This window comes from Eubalaena glacialis, chromosome 19, assembly GCF_028564815.1.
Source record: "Eubalaena glacialis isolate mEubGla1 chromosome 19, mEubGla1.1.hap2.+ XY, whole genome shotgun sequence".
NCBI lineage: Eukaryota > Metazoa > Chordata > Mammalia > Artiodactyla > Balaenidae > Eubalaena > Eubalaena glacialis.
The window spans coordinates 62087538-62104740 of record NC_083734.1 but is presented as its reverse complement, the minus strand read 5'-3'; the positions used below and the strand labels follow the sequence as shown (position 1 = coordinate 62104740).

Below are 17203 nucleotides of genomic sequence, written 5' to 3'. Positions count from 1 at the left end.
GTAATGAAATTTCAAGATTATAGTGTTTGGAAAGGTATAAAATGCAGCATTGTGAGTAACAGTTGGCATTGTTTTAAAATCTTGCCTTGATTTAAAAAAATTGTGACCTTGGTGATGAGCATTTAAAACCTTCCTGTTCAGTATTATCAAAAAGCTCCATCAAAGTTCTGGAAAAATACTAAGCTGAGAAGAAATAACCAGTTTCACTGCCCAGGGGCACTCACTGTCGGCGGCAGCCGGGGGCTCGGGAGGCCAGCAGCTTCCGTCCGTCCGTCCGTCCGTCCGTCTGTCCAGGGTCTTGGTGTAGACCCTCCCTCCGAGGCACCGCTGTGTCTGGCACGGGTGCCGGCAGAGGGGAAAAGCTGGGGCCCTGCCACGGAGACGGCCCCCCGCAAACAGCTGGGAAGCCCCGCAGAGTGAGCTCGGTCAGGGGGGCAGAGCAGAGGCCGCGTCGCGCAGTGAGAACACAGGCGACCCGGGTAGAGCTGTCGGTCCTGCAGGCGGGGGCGCGGAGCAGGGGCCGCGGGGGGCAGAGAACCTTGACTGGGGCCCCGCCGCTGTTGACGGAGGGGCGAGGAGCAGTGACCGTGGCCGTGGACACGCGGCGGCGGGCGGGTGCTGGCACGGTGGGGCGTCACGCGTGGATGGACATTCAGGTCGTCCGGCGGGGCTGAAAAGATCATAGGCGCCTTCATTTGCAGCGAATTTTGAACCAGTGTGGACGCTAACATTGCAGTGTATCTTGCTGTTTTATGATGAGAATCACAATAGCATTGATGCTTTAATGTTACCAGGAGATTGTCATTTAAAAGATAATTTTGTTTGCGTATCCATTCACTAGCCCAGGTAGTCGTACATTAAAAATTCTCATTACTCCTGGATTACTGAGTAGGAAACGATTTTTTTTCTTTTCCAGGATTACATTCCATCACAGCAAGACATTCTGCTAGCCAGAAGACCCACCAAAGGCATTCACGAGTACGACTTTGAAATTAAAAATGTTCCTTTCAAAATGGTTGATGTAGGTGGTCAGAGATCAGAAAGAAAACGTTGGTTTGAATGCTTCGACAGCGTGACGTCAATACTTTTCCTTGTTTCCTCAAGTGAGTTTGACCAGGTGCTTATGGAAGATCGTCTGACCAATCGCCTGACAGAGTCTCTGAACATTTTTGAAACCATCGTCAACAACCGGGTTTTCAGCAACGTCTCCATAATTCTCTTCTTGAACAAGACAGATTTGCTTGAGGAGAAAGTGCAAATTGTGAGCATCAAAGACTATTTCTTGGAATTCGAAGGGGATCCCCACTGCTTAAGAGACGTCCAAAAATTCCTGGTGGAGTGCTTCCGGAACAGACGCCGGGACCAGCAGCAGAAGCCCCTGTACCACCACTTCACCACGGCCATCAACACGGAGAACGTCCGCCTCGTCTTCCGCGACGTGAAGGACACCATCCTCCACGACAACCTCAAGCAGCTCATGCTCCAGTGACGCACAGCAGGCTCGCGGTCCTCGTATCTTTCTGTCTTTTTGATTGCTTTCGGTTTGTTTTGTTTTTTTAAATAGAAGTTTACAACAGGAATTAGAAAGATCTTGATTCTGTGTTGAACTTCTTGGAAATCTTAGTCCTCCTTCTGCGGCCTTTGGTTGTGGCCGAGAGCTGCTGAGTAACACACGGCCAATATCTGCTGAGGCTTGGCTTTGATCTCCTTCACTGCGGCTTCCATCGGAGTGGAGTCATTTCCTGCCAGACCTCAGACACGGCATCCCTCAGGCTTTCAATTCTTCCACTTTTCAAACTGAGTTCTCCTGTAGTGCCAAGTACAGAAGGTGTCCTTAATATTTGTAGGTCTGAGGTGAAGAATGTTCAGTTCTAGAACGAGTAAGATACCTTTTGTTCGCCCTACAGGTAGCAGCCACACTTGTGCCCAGCTTTATGGTAACCTGTTTTGAAGGGGCCATTGGAAAAATGTGTGATCTAAGGAATGACGTTCTGTAGCTTCACCCAGTTTTAGCCTTCACGGTTTTCTGATTGCTTATATACACAACAGTTGTTTTGTTTTTTAAATTCCTGTGGTTTCTGAAGGCAATATTCCGGCGTGTTTAAAGTTTACATGAGGATCTCTGGTCTGATGGTAATGAAAGCTCACAAATGGTCCAGGGGAGCACAGGCAGGCGCATGCCATCCGTAGTGTTTTGATTAAAAGTCATGAGTGAAATGTAATTTGCCCTTTTCATATTTAAATATCATGTAATCAGTGTGCCATACGGGAAACATTCTGGCCATAGCAGCAACTGAAAAAGTGCAAGCAACCTGATAACAGAACTTTCTAAATAAATACACCCTTTCCGAAGAATATATTATGTGTTTTACTCTCAGACTTTGAAATCCTGTCTCAGATGATGTGGGTCCTTACGGTGGGATCACTGCTGCACCATCACAAACATCGTTCTTTCGCTCTCCTGTCTGTTCCCATCAACTCCAGACGGTGGCATTTATGGGATTTTTTTTGTTTTCTTGGAGCTTGCCAAGGGCAGTATTTTCCTGTCACACTATTCACTATTATTTGAGATTCTTATTCATTCTTGGTGTGTCTCTAAAAGAGTATGTATGGGTTTGCAACATTATTGTTTATGAAATTCCAACTTTCTTGAGGTACATTTTGAAGGTTTCAAGGATACTTCCAAGAATAAGTAGTAATTTTTTTAGTTCATACTGCAAGGTGATTACATTTGACCTCCTCCACCACTTACCAAATTAAAATGTACCCATGAAGTAGCTTTGCAATCACAGATACATTCATAGTGAACTCATCAGAGTGGCTGGGTTGCAGTACTAAAAATACTGCCCTGTAGGTTATATGTAGTGTCAGAATTGGATTAGAGAAACAGATGTACAAGACTGGTGACAGTTTGGAAAGTCTGACGGCTTTTCTTCCTTTCCTGAAAATTGTGATTAAGACTGTGATATCTTTCACTTTACTGTATAGCTGACTGTGTTCTCAGGTATTTTATTGGCTAGAAAGTCCTTGAAAGATTGGTCAACATTCTGGATCACCCAGCCTTTCCAAGACAGTGGCTCTGGGTCTGTCTGGCTGTCTAGTAAGAATAGGGCTTTGCAGTGAACTGACCAGGGATTGTTCTCAATGTACCTGACTTTTCTTGCATGTGAAACTCCACCATCATTACACCCATAACTGCCAGTGTTTTCGTGTCTTGGTGACACCTGAGCTACTGACACGTAGCCCTACGTCATGATGCAGGCGTCCACAGTACAGCAGGGTTCATGCGCGTCGGAATAGTTCTGTATCTAGTACTTCTTACCAGAGAGAGTGCATTGCTTAATCCACAGAGAATCATTTCAGGGCTGAGGGGTATCTGAGTGTGTGCACAGTAACATGGAGACTTCGGTGGAAAGTCTGTGTGTAAATTTAGCAGATGGTCCTACTGAATGGCCAAACATCATTTCACTCCAGTGTAAGTATGTATAAAGAGGAAGGATACTCTCAGTTAAGTTATATTTCAGATCTGTGATATGAACCATAAATACTGCCTGACAGAGCACCATTTTGACTACCACAAAGAAATGTTAAAACACCAAATAGATAGGATATTACTTTGGGCATTTGAGATTTCCTTTCCTGACGTGTGTGAAGTCTCAAAGTCAACTTTCTTTTAAAATCTAGCCTATATTTTGAGGCAGTAAATTACTTACATTTAATGGCAGGCTGGTTTAGACACTCAGTGGAACTTTAAGTTTGAATTTGAAGGCTTTAGTCCACATGTTTTATATACTGTACTTTTAAACTGTTTGAAGGAGTCCTATACCTATAGCATGAAAACCAGATCCTTTTGAAATACCACTGTGTGAAGAGGGAGATGAAATTTAGTGGACAAAGTTGAAAGGGTGCTCGAAGTTTTCCCTATGCCAGTTTCCCCCCAGTCTCTGAAAATGTAATTTGGATTTAAAGCTGTTCAGTGTGTTTGATTTTCTAAGTCTTCATGGTTATGATTTGGAATAAAATGTGCCCAATTCTCTATTACATTCTGTTCTTAAGTCTGAATGTCTTCTTGCTTAATTCTTAAGAAATGTCACACAAGTGTCTTCATTGATCTTGAAGAAATTTATAGTATACAGAGTTGCCTTATAAATCAAAGAACAGCACAGATTTTTGCCTTGATTATTTTATAGGGAAGAGGTTTTGTCAAATGTTTTTCTGAAGATCCAAATAATTTAATGCCTCTGTCACTTAAATATTATTTTTAATAACCGGTATCATTGCTTGCTGCCAAATATTATATTGCATTGAAATCTTCCTTTCAATTGTATTGTCTGGAAAGGGCATTTGACAGCTAGAGCACAGCAGCAACCAAAGAAGGCATCGTGGAGTGAAAATGATTTGGCTTGGTTTGGTTTGGTTTGAAGCTGCGCTGGCGTGTATTTTACATGGTGAAGGTCCTCTGGTTAAACTCCCAAGGGAGGTTGTTGAGGGAGGCCCTTGTTCAGTTGTTGGCAGTGGTCAGTATAAAGTAGAAGAAAGTGAGATTCCCTTAATACCAGAAGTGATGAGAAGTGTTGGTTCAGACTCACAAAAATCATACGCCCCAGAATTGTTTGTAAGCGGGAATGAGTAAATCTGAACTTCCAATGTATACCCAAATACTTGTATTTATGCTTTTGGTAAAATGTATTTTCAGCATTAGTACACATATCCGGTGTTATGCTTTATTTATATGAAGAATAAAGTTACCAAGTTATGTTCTGTTATGTTCTGAAACTCAAATCACTATCTGAGAAACCCTCAAATTGGTGCTTTTATTATATAATGATACATTTAGACAAAACCCCAAACCAAGCCATTTGAAACAAGATTCTCTTCATTGCAATTTGTAGCAATGTTATTTCTGTATATGTAATGAGAAGGCTAAGTATCAGTGTTAACTCTTAATTTCTTGTTTGAATCCATGAAATCATGCCTGTAAAGCTCAGTCAAACATTTGTAATAAACTCCCTAATAACTCTAGAGACAGTCACTCTGTTACCTTTTCATTTCTTTTAGTTTTAATTGAGGGATCAAGAACAAATTTTGCATGTCTTTGTTCAGTTGGAAATCTGACTTTATCTCTCCCATCATTTCAATACATAAAGTTACGTTAATTACAGATGATCTGTCCATGCATTTGTACTGCTGGACAAAAAGTACTGTTTTTTTTTTTCTTTTTTTTTAGTGATAGGACACAGGTTGGCTTTTCAGTGTGGTAAACATGAGGAAGGGAGGGACTTGTACGTGAGTGGTGTGTACATGTCCCCCTGTTCCAAATAAAGTAAGTGATAGTACATACTCATTTTATGGTACGAGGTTAGGGCTTAATAAATTTATAGAGAGATTAAAGTATAAGTCTAAACCGGAACATTTTAAACAAGTTGAACTTTATGGCCTTTTCAAGTACCATCGAGTTGATACTAGCCTTAGGCTGATAAGTGATTATTAACATAATTTGAAATACCAGTGTTTGTACCACTAGCATTCTTATGTCTGTACTTGAATGTATAGTTAGCATTTAAATAACTCTGTTCATTCTTGTGGCATCTAGTTCTAACCATCTGATTTCAAATGCCAGAGCTCATATGGAACAAAAAAGTGTTAATGATAGGGCAGTAATTTCTGGGTTGATAAGAGATTTTGCGACCTTTCCAAAACCACATTACCTTTGATAATGATGAAAATGTCCAGATGGATGGAAGTAGGGACCCAGTATGCATACATTATCAATCAGTGAAGGTCATGATAGAAGTATGCTACTTACTTGTTCTCTGATTTGGGTTTGTCTTTGGAAAGCTTGTTTATAATATTTCTTGCCATAGTAAAAGGGTTGCATTTGTTCTCAAATCATGCCTATTTGATGGCTCTAGGACAAAAACAGAGAGGGGGCAGGTAGGGGTTAATTCTTGGAAAGTATATGTAACAGTGCAACAGACGATACCATTTACCCTTTCTTTACCTCTTAACTTTGAAAGCAGAATCGCAAAATGTTTAAATGGCTTTTCTCTACTAGTCTAAAGGTGGAGCTCATTTACCACGGAAGCCTTATCAAAAAGTCTGTTTCATAACAACCTCATAGATACTGTACCTAACAAAACATGATTTGTATTAGCTCTGTATGAAAGTATTTGTGGCTTAGGATTTTTTATACATACATCTTTTTATAACTTTCCCGGAACTGAGCACATTATCTGATACTGTTGTAAATTTTTTTTCTGTCAGTGCTTTAGTTCAGGATTGGCAATAAATTATTTCTACAGGAGGTCTGAAAGTGGAAAGAATGGTTTGATTTGATAAAATGAGTTGCTAGTCATCCAGGCTTTTTACTTTTGTACATATTTTGCAAAAATTTTGCCTCTTGCTATTAATATTTGCTTTGTAAAAATTACTGACGTTTAATAAACATTTATAAACTATTCCATACTATGATGTTATTTAAATCTGATTAAATGTCAAGTGTAAAGCAGACACTTAATATTTCAGAGCAGAAGTTTCACCCAGTGACTGAAAGCACAGAAATCGCTCATTTGTCAGATCTCCAGCGATACTTTGACTTAGTCTATAAACGTTTCCTCACTGAAGACGGAGATGTGGGCTTCAAGAACGTTTCCCAAACACTTGTTTTGATGTGGGAATGGGGAACACCCACTTTTCTCTCTGCTCCTCTTAAAATCGCTGAAATTGCGCTAGGGTGTCTCTGGGCTCACGGTTTGTCCACCTGCAGGAGTAATGCTGCTATGTCTTTTGTCATCAAAATAGCGTTTTAAAAACAAACCAACATGTTACCACTCCTTTTCTTGTTTCAAGAAACTTTAAGATTCTGATTTACAGAAAAATTGCAAAGATAGTTTCCCTGTACTCCACACTGTCGGCAATAGTTTCCCCATTTACCATCTTGCATTGTTCTAATTAACATCTTGCATTATACTAATTCACCATATTGGTTCAAAATTAATGAACCAATATTGATCATTTATCCTTAAGCCCATACTGTCTTCAGATTTCCTTAGTTTTTCCCTGTTGCCCCTTTCTGTTCCAGAATCCATCCAGGACACCATCTTACATTGATTTGTTCTGTCTGTCTGAGCTCCTCTCGGCTATTACAGTTGCTCAGGCTTTCCTTGTTTTTGATGACCTCGGCTGTTTTGAGGAGGAGGAATGCTGGTCAGGTATTTTGTAGGTTGTCCGTCCGTTGGGATCAGTCTGGTATTTTCCTTGTGATTAGACTGGATTCTGTGTTTTGGGACCACAGAGGTAAAATAACCACTCTCATGAAATCACATCACTCATCTTTTCCCTTTGCAACTTCAGCTAAATTAGAAGTTGTTAAATAACTTTTGGTATGTTTATACCTTTTCTTAAAGTGGCGTTTATGGGAAGCTGAGCATGTACTTTTCTTCCCCAAAGCAGAATGAAGGGCCCTTTCCCACAATCAGAATTGCAAAGCAGGTGTGAATGAATGTTCAGTGGTGATGGCTATAATCCAGGACTGGTTGGTCCCAGGCCTTTCTGGCAAAATAAAAATTGTGTCCAAGGCCTCACCTTTACAGTGAGATTTCACTCTTGGTCCCAAGAAAAACAGAGAGAAAAATTTGGGCTTAGAGATATTTACAAATCTACAAATACCTACAAATTTGTAGATTGGAAACAGGTCATTAAATTAGCCTTCGTTAGACTTAAGATCTTTTAAAATGGAAACTAAACTCACTTGAGCATTTGAATCCCCCAAAGGAAACCAAGAGGTCTTTACAAAAAAAAAAAAAAAAAAAAAAAAAGCTTTTCTTAGGCTATTGTTGGAACAAGAGAATATTGATTTGTCGGCGGAAACAGCTAAAAAACTATTGTCCACTAAAGTGCTGGGCACCATCACAGAGCCTTGGCATGAGACGCTCTCAAAATGACCTGTTCCGTTGCCCACGATGTGGGTTGTTGAAAGAGAAAAGAGACTTTGGTCTCTTGAGAATGCAGGAAACTCGCAGTTCATAGGTTAAACCAGAGGTTTGTTTGGTGACGGGAAATTTGGCAAATCCTCAGAAAAGGAATGACTTGGGCATTGTTTTAAAAGACATATTGTAACTTTCCCTCAGAAGTGAGTGGGGCCCCTGGAATACAGCATCGCAGCTAGAGGAAGGGATATCTACCGAGCGCTGTCACCTACGCTTCCCGAGCATCCATTTTCCGAGTCCACCAAGATGACAGAAGGCTCAGACAAGGGTTCCATACAAAGTAACTATTCAGCGCAGAGGGTTAAGCTTCTGTGCTGGCCCCAAGGATACAGAGGGAAGTTATGTCCAGAGTGAACATTTATACTGAGTGGAGGTGTGTTGATTTATCTTTTCCCCATGAAGGAACATGATAGGGAAACAAGCAACAAAGTCTTTTTAAAAGTCGATCATTCTTTTGTAATTAAGTCCACGGCCGCTTTAGACTTGGGCTTGATTTCCCTCCCCTGTCAAACGTGGAAGAAGAGAGAGTTAACTCATAAGATGCCACGAGGTCAAACACCACTGACCTCGGGAGAGGAGAAGTCGAGTTGTTTTCTTTTTCTTTTATTCTCCATGGAAAATCCCAGTGCTTGCCAACTTGGGGATTTAAATCACTGGTTTCATTTAAGGCCGGAATGAGTATATCGAAACTTTATCCCGAAAAAAAAGAGCATCACAGCGCCCAGGGCTCAGCGGTACTGATGAAATTCCACATTCGAGCTAGTGTTGTCCAGGCTGCCCTTGCATTTCTGCAGCAGGTTATAGTTTGGGGGAAGATGCTATAAATCAATGTAAAGGAAGATGACATTCCAGACCAAGGGTGGATGCCCAACTTTATGGCAATAATGAGCCTCAATGTAACACAGGTGCACTGGACAGCATAGCCCTCTCAAAAGTGCACGAAACAGAATCATGTTCAAACCCCTGTCCAACATTCAAGGCATCAACCTCCCTCTCCAACCAGCCTGCGCTTCCGGCTTCCTTCACACCAGCTGAACTAGGTAGCTGTTTTCCCCACGTCTCGCCTCTCTGGTTCTCTTGGCCATGGGCCAAATCCTGCTCACCCTTTAAGGCCTGGCTCTGAGGAAGATGGCAGGATGTCTACCACCCCGAGGCTGGAGCCGTTTCTTCCTCTGTGTGCCCCTCCCATCCTACCCCTCTCTCAGGGCACTTACTGTAGAGCGATTTACGTTCACGTCTCAATGCTTCTGCTCGACGGTGACACGAATCCGACATTGTTACACAGATGCTTTTGCTAAGCTCCCTGTGTGCCCGGCTGACACGTCTGACTGTTCCCAAGAGGCACCGACACAGGGTCTGCTCCTTAGGAGACACTGTCCAGTTGTGACGGGAGCCTGAGTGGAACCAGCCTGAGGAGGGCTGGAGAGAACTTGGCCCTCCCGTGTGGACAAGTGGGACCAATTATCTGGGAAATAAGGAGCTTGAGCTCAATGGTGTCCACGTTCTTTACTACTTTCAGATTCTTGAAAACCTTCTAGAATATTCCCACTTGCAACAAAAATTGTTCATAGCGTAATATAGTATTATAGTCTATAATACAAAGTTCCGGGAATTCCCTGGTAACCCAGTGGTTAGGACTCGGGGCTTTCACTGTCGAGGGCGCAGGTTCAATCCCTGCTCGGGGAACTAAGATCCCGCAAGCCACTTGGCGAGGCCAAAAATAATAATGATAATACAAAATTCCTATGATAAGGTCTTCAAATTTTCCTGAAAAAAAAAAAAAGTAAAGAGAGGGACTTTATGAGGAAAATTTTAAGTACGTGTCTTTGAGGACCCTAAGGGGAACTCAGTAGGTTTTTGGAAAGGTGACCCCCCCCCCCAGTGTGTTGTTATTTTTTTCCTGCACTCTTTTCCTCATGGGGAATGTCCTTGTAACAGGCCATAGATATTCAAGAGTGTGGTGTTAGTCTCTCTGAGGTGTTGAAAGTCAGGATCTGATAGCCTCCAAAACTCACTGGAGCGTTCAGATATGTGAAGGTCAGATTCATTCATTTTATGGTCATTATCTTAGTTCAGCCTGCTATAACAAGTACCATAGACTGGGTGGCTTACAAACCACAGAAATACATTTCTTAGAGCTTGGGAGACTGGGGGTCAGAGACCAGGGTTTGAGCAGAATCAGGTTCCAGGGAGAGCCCTCTTCTGGTTTGCAGACTTATCCTTACTTAGCTGGCCTCTTCCAAGGGCACTAATCCATTCATCAGGGCTCCACCCTCATGACCTAATCACCTCCCGAAGGTCTCACCTCCAAATACCATCACATGGGGATTAGGCCTCTGACATATGAACTTGGAGGAGATGTAAATATTCAGTCCATAACAGTCATCATCAGGATTGGTTTCAATCCAGCTTGATTTCTGCCTTTTTTTCCCTCTAAGAGGGACCTGTTTTTTGTTTGTTTTCAGTGATCAGTGCAGGGATAAGAATCCAGCAGCTCCTGAGTATCTTCTGTCTAACACCTTTTTTTGGTATAAACTTTCTCCATATAATACCAAAAACTTTTGGTAAAAAGAAAAAAAATCACCCCAATCTTACTAGGCTATCACAACCACTGTAAATAATTTTAATGGTTCTGTCTAGTCAGTTTTCCCTATATATGATTCATTAACATGTCATTAGCTTAAGTCCCAATGATAACTGTTTTATTTTTAAATTTATTTATTTATTTATTTATTTTTGGCTGCGTTGGGTCTTTGTTGCTGTGCGTGGGCTTTCTCTAGTTGCGGTGAGCGGGGGCTACTCTTCGTTGCGGTGCGTGGGCTTCTCATCGCGGTGGCTTCTCTTGTTGTGGAGCACGGACTCTAGGCACGCAGGCTTCAGTAGTTGTGGCATGCGGGCTTCAGCAGTTGTGGTGCACAGGCTTAGTTGATCTGTGGCATGTGGGATCTTCCCAGACCAGGGCTCGAACCCGTGTCCCCTGCATTGGCAGGCGGATTCTTAACCACTGTGCCACCAGGGAAGCCCACAACCAACCCATTTTAACATGAGAATACATTAAGAGGGTTAAGAGGATTTCAGTCATTCACTTGCTAGTAAGAATTCATACCTGCTTAGTTTGCTTTCCGTCTAGCCTTCGTCTGATATCAACTGCTCTGAGGAAATGGAAGTCCGATTGGTCAGGAGGTTGGGAAAGGTGGGGAGTTTGAGGTCTCAGAGCCCCCCAGCAGGAGAGCAGCCCAGAACAGATAAGGCAGATTGGGGAGGATGCTGTGATTCAGGGGATTAGGACACTGGACCTGGATGCCTCAAAGGAGATGGGAAGATGGAAAAGAAAGTTAACCTGTGTTTAAACTGTGCTCAGAGCCAGGGCTCTATGGGGAGAGCAGGAGCTGACTTGTTTTCTCTCTCCTGCACTGCAGACAACCTGCCCTCAAAAACTCAGAGCCCAGGTACAGCAGGGGTTGGACTGTGTAGTGAAGCTGAGAACCCAGGCACTCTGGGAAGACAGTTTCTAGGGGAAACACATCCTGCATCCCAAACACCCAGCTTATAAATGATCTTCTGGACCCTGTCCTACTTGCAAACCAAGGCTTGATTTGCCCGTAATGGGCCAGCTCCGGCAGTGCCAAGGGAGAGAGGCCATTAGCAGAAATGAAAAGCAAACTAAAATCTTTTAGTCCATTAGGTTAAAAGGGGATTTTTCTAACTTTTATTATTTATGATTTGTGACTTCAGTTACTGTTTCCCAGAACAAACAAAATGTTACAGTTCTACTTCAACTTACTGGAGCAAATAGATGCTTATCATCAATCACACTGCAAATTGCGAAGCAGTCCGTCACCACGGCCTTTGGTGCTGTGGCCTCTTTCTGTAGTTCTTTGATGTCTTGTCAGGCAAGTTATTTTCTGAGCCTCAGATAGTTTCCAAAAAGCTGCCACAATCTGTGTGTATGTGTGTGAGTGCGTGTGCGAATGCACGCATATATATACACACAAATGTGTGTCTATATCTATCTTACAAATGAACATAGTAAACTCAGTGAAATGAGCAAACGCAGACTTTGGTTTTTACTTTAAGAACGTCACTCCCTGAAAAATAGGAATTGGGGTCCCAAGGATCTCCTGTGGGTGGCATTTAGGACTCCTTGGGTGGGAGCTAAGAAAGTGAGCAGGAGGGGAGGAAGAAGGCCGGGTCCAGTGACCTCAGGACCCCTGGAGGATGCCGTGATCCCCCTCCCACCCCGGCCACCCCACCCACTGCCCTGGCCTCTGCTGAAGACGGTCACACAGTCTCCGTGCTAGAGCTGTGTCTGAAATTTACAGTTTTTCTTTCACGTTCCCCTTTTTCAGTCTCCAAGAAGGTGGGGGGGAGGGGATGAACGAGACACAAATGAAAGAGGAAGTGTCTCAGCACTAAGGAGACATCCAACACCCCACTCGACCAGTGACCTTGGTGGAAATACCGAAGGACATCCTCTGTGTCCTCTTAGACCTTCTGGGGGAGAGGGCAGCTGCTGCCCAGAAGCAACCAGCTTCCCCCTGGCCAGGTCATCGGGGTCACCTGCCTGGAGGTAGAAGAAACTCTGGGGCGGGTGCGTGGGGCGTTGGGGCCGGATGTGCCCGAGGCGGGGAGGCCTCCTGGCCCCCGTGTGACCCTCAAGGCTTCTTCCCCATGAGCTGCAATCCACTGAGCTCCCGACGTGGGGAAACCAGGCTGTGCCCACGGAGGTGCCATCCGAGGGGGACCATGAGTCCAGCTCGCTCTCCAAGTCGGACAGCTGCCCCCCCCACCCCCCATGAGGGCAGCTGGTGCTAACTTAGGGACAGGGGAGGACTGACAGCCTCTGAGGGAGAGGACAGATGTGAAGATGGAGGGCAAAGGCTGGTGCAGAGGAAACAGGAAAGCATTGCCAGGGTGATGCTTGAGTGGTGAGAAAGCACACATTTCTTATGCCATGTAAAAATACATTTCTACTGGAGTCCACGTAACGAAAGACAGTGGTGAGACGTGCTTAGAATAGAAACATTCGAAAGGACAGGAGAGTATACAAAGGAAGAAAATCACTCCTGGTTCTGCCCAGAAATAACCTGGGTGAACATTGGCTGAACCTTCAGACTTTTTCGTGCTGTGCGTTTTTCAACATAATTGCAATCATCCGGGACCTCCAAACTGGTACAGACTGGCTTTTCAATCCATTTCTTTCTTTTTCCAGAAAGAATTCTCTGCCTCTGAGGATGTTCATCACAGCATTGTTTATAATCCGGAAAACCTGAAAAGCGAATGTTCATTGTTAGTGTTTCAGTCAAGCAGTTATAATCTCCCAGTAAAATAGAATGCAGTCATTAAAAACATTGATCTCATGCTGTGATTCACATAGAAGGATGTTGCCAAGATCTGGCTGAATTTTTTTAAAAGTTTTCAAAACAGTATATATCACTTGAGCCCATTCATATAAAAACGTGGGTGTCTGTGTGTGTAAGGATGTTTGCCAAAATATTAATAATGGTTCTCTCCAGAAGGAGGGCTGTCTGGCTGTTTACTTTATATATTTTTTGTACCATTTACATATTTTTTGCAAGGAACATTTACCAGTTGTATGTTTTTTAAAACTATTCATTTTGAGAAAAAAATTTAGGTAAATCTATACTTACTGATATCAAATATATCCACTATAAAGTGAGTGAGGGAATTCCCTGGTGGTCCAGTGGTTAGGACTTGGAGCTTTCACTGCCATGGGCCCAGGTTCAATCCCTGGTCAGGGAACTGAGATCCCACAAGCCACGTGGCACAGCCGATAAATAAATAAATAAATAAATAAATAAATAAAAAGTGAGTGAAAATGAGAGGAGATACAAAACCTATACACAACATGGTACCATTTTGGTATTTAACATTTCTATACACAAATTGGCATACTTTATATATATAATCTGTGAGTACAAAAATATATACATTACAAAGGTTAAGTATGAAATTTACATATCCACTTTACACGTGTATAAAAGCAAGTTTTTTTTTTTAATACATTTATTTATTTTTGGCTGCGTTGGGTCTTCGTTGCAGTGCGCAGGCTTCTCATTGTGGTGGCTTCTCCTTGCAGAGCACGGGTTCTAGGTGCACGGGCTCAGTAGTTGTGGCTCGCGGGCTCTAGAGCGCAGGCTCAGTAGTTGTGGCGCACGGGCTTAGTTGTTCCGTGGCATGTGGTAGTTGTTCCGTGGCATGTGGGATCTTCCCGGTCCAGGGCCCGAACCCGTGTCCCCTGCATTGGAAGGTGGATTCTTAACCCCTGTGCCACCAGGGAAATCCCTAAAAGCAAGTTTAAAAACTTGTTATTGTGGGTGCTTTTTTATAAAATCATGACACTGTGTTATATCTTAAACAATAACGATATTTCCATTGTGAGGGTGGGCAGTATTTCCGGCTGAGTCTTGGGGGAGGAAGACTGGCCAGTGCAGGACAGTCCGGAGTGAGGGAACAGCACTGGGCTGTGCCTTCCCCAAGGAAGGCACAAAGTCACAGCAGAGCGGGCGCGTTTGTCAGCCTATCGCCCCTGGCATCTGAAACCACGGAGCGCTCCCTCCTTCTGAAATTTCCTCCTGGCTTTTCTGGGTCACTGTCTTCTCTGGGCTGCAGTGGCTCCAGTCAACCATACAGGCACTGGGGGCCCCGAGGGAATGAGGCACGGGACAGTGACCTTGGTTGTGTCGGGCGGGGACTCTGTAGAGAGCACGAGGGTTCCACCGACCTCGTTCGTGACATCCTGGAGGCTCAGGCCTGGGCACCACGGGAGAGAGAACCTAGAACCTGGGTCAGTGGACTTGGGCTCGAGGTGAGACACCCCCCCTCCCCGCCATGGCCTGGCTCAGATGAGATACGCTACCTCTCTGAGCCTCAGTGTCTTTATCCATAAAATGGGACAATAAGAACCTTACCCCATAGGGTTGCTGAGAAGGTAGGATCCAAAGAAGCTGATTCCAGGAAGGACAGACAGCCTGACAAAACCCCAAAGGCCAAAACGCCAAGCCCTGACATTTCAACAGGTCAGGTTTTGCTAAAAAGCCCACGCTCACGACAAGTCCTTGTGATACATCCTCGTGGTCAGACGTGTCGGTCACAGGTTCTAATTATGGAAACTCTCTGACAAACAGCCTGTTGACATGAGTCACCGGGTGGTTTAAGTCTCAAGGCCAAGGTCTCTCCTAAGAATGGTTTGCAGATATGTACATTCTTGGGAAAAGACAGCAGTGGTTCGTAATCGTTTTCATCCAGGAGGATGAATTTACAGTCCAGAAAGTAACAGCCTTCTGAAACACCAGGTGGTAAATATAACGTCCCAGGGTCTCCCTCCTCTGACTTTCCTGAATTTCCTTCTCTCGTATTTGCTTCTGTTTGGAGTCCTTTCTTTTACGTACACACCTCTGTTGATTCAGGATCCGGCCTGGTAACCTGGGTAAATTATTTCAAATGGGAGTTCAAATAACTTCAGTCCACTTGTAAAACACAAACGGGAGAAGAGTCTACTTAAAGTAGGGGACTCCACGAAGGGACCTCAGAAAGGATTAGGCTTTGGTCGATGGGCCTAGGTGGGAAAGGGCATGAGGACGTTACTTTCTCTCTAGGGTGAATATTTCTCCTTCCTAAATGTAGGCATTTCCTCTCTGGAGGCTTCTTGAACTTGTTTTCTGAATTGTCACGGTGTTGGATCACACTGAAGGCTCTTCTCTGCAGGATTCTGTGGCCTGGCTGTTAGAAGCACAGACATAGAAGATTCCCTAAGATCTGGCTGAATTTTCTTTTAAAGTTTCAAACAGTATATATATATATATATATATATATATATATATATATATATATATATATATATATATATATATATATAAATGTGGGTGTACCTGTGTTTCAAGAAGTTGTTTGCCAAAAAAGAAGCAGACTCACAGATCTAGAGAACAAACTAGTGGTTTCCAGTGGGCTCTGGGAGGAGGGGCAGTATAAGGGTGCGGGAGGGAGAGGTGTAGCCTATTGGGTGTAAGACAGGCTCAAGGATGTAGGTACAACATGGGGAGTATAGCCAATATTTTGTAATAACTGTAAATGGAAAGACCTTTAAAAATTGTACAAAAAAATTTAAAAATTGTCCTAAAAACATGTTGGCCAGAATGTTATTAATGGTTAATAACCATGGGAAGCAGCCACGGGTTTAAGTCCCAGCTGTACCCCTTATGAGGGGTTACGAAACCTCTCTATTTCTTTGTCTCTGAAGCTGGATAGAGAGTTAGTGTGACGATTACGGAGCATAAAGGAAGCACTCCATCAATGCTGCCCTTGGACCTTGAAGAAACGGATGCTGCCCTTGGCTGTAGCAGAGACCCAGAAAACAGAGGGCACTAGTTGAAGTGAAACACAACTTACTGACATTGGATGTCCCATGGGGGTGACCCGGCGCGTGGAGAATGGATCAGAGTCAAGTTCACAGAGAGAATGGGGCGGAAAAAAAACCAATGTCATTTAGCTGCCACCCTCAGAGGTCATAGTTCCCAGGTCAGCACATTCACTCCCCACGAGGCACAAGAAGCCAAATTCTAACAATTCTTCCTGGGAAACCCGGGGACTCCGTTGGACGACTCCAGTGGCCCCTGCCACCCAGAGACATGAGGGGTCAGAGCCGCCCCGGACCTCGAAGTTGATTCTCCTGGACAAACTTGGAGAGAGTGACCAAAGCTTGTCTCTTTGACCCTCCACTTTCTGACTGGCCCATTCCTAAGCTATGTTACAAGAGAAGGTTTAAAGTGGTTTTGTCAATATGCTTTTCTTGTATTCTCCAGTTACATCGTCTTGCTGAAGGACCCACGCTGACTTCTTAAGGTGACTTGACTTTGCTCTAATCCGCACGTGTTAGTTTCATACGTTAACTCTCCAGGTAGGGTTGCCAGACATGAGACAGGGTTCCCAGTTACATTTGAATTTCAGATCAACAACGAATAATTTTTCATGTATGAGTATGTCCCAAATATTGGATGGGACGTACTCAGACTAAAAGATTATTTGTTGCTGCTCTGAAATTCTAATGAACTGGGCATCCTGTCTTTTTCTTTGCTGTATATATCTGGCAACTCTCTGTCCATGGGAGATCTTATTTCCCTCCACCCAAGTACTAGCCAGGCCCGACCCTGCTTAGCTTCTGAGATCAGAAGAGCTTGGGCTGGGCATATTCAGGG

At 43.7% G+C, this 17203-nt stretch overlaps 1 protein-coding gene across 1 annotated transcript in view; it reads left to right on the top strand.

Annotated features, from left to right (window-relative positions):
* Positions 1-6465, top strand: part of GNA13 (G protein subunit alpha 13) — a 40497-nt gene extending 34032 nt beyond the window's left edge. Inside the window, exon 4 of the mRNA XM_061175172.1 lies at positions 917-6465. Within this exon, the coding sequence (XP_061031155.1) occupies positions 917-1489 (573 nt within the window). The 3' untranslated portion in view covers positions 1490-6465. The remainder of the gene's footprint in view (positions 1-916) is intronic.
* The last annotated feature ends 10738 nt before the right edge of the window (positions 6466-17203 follow it).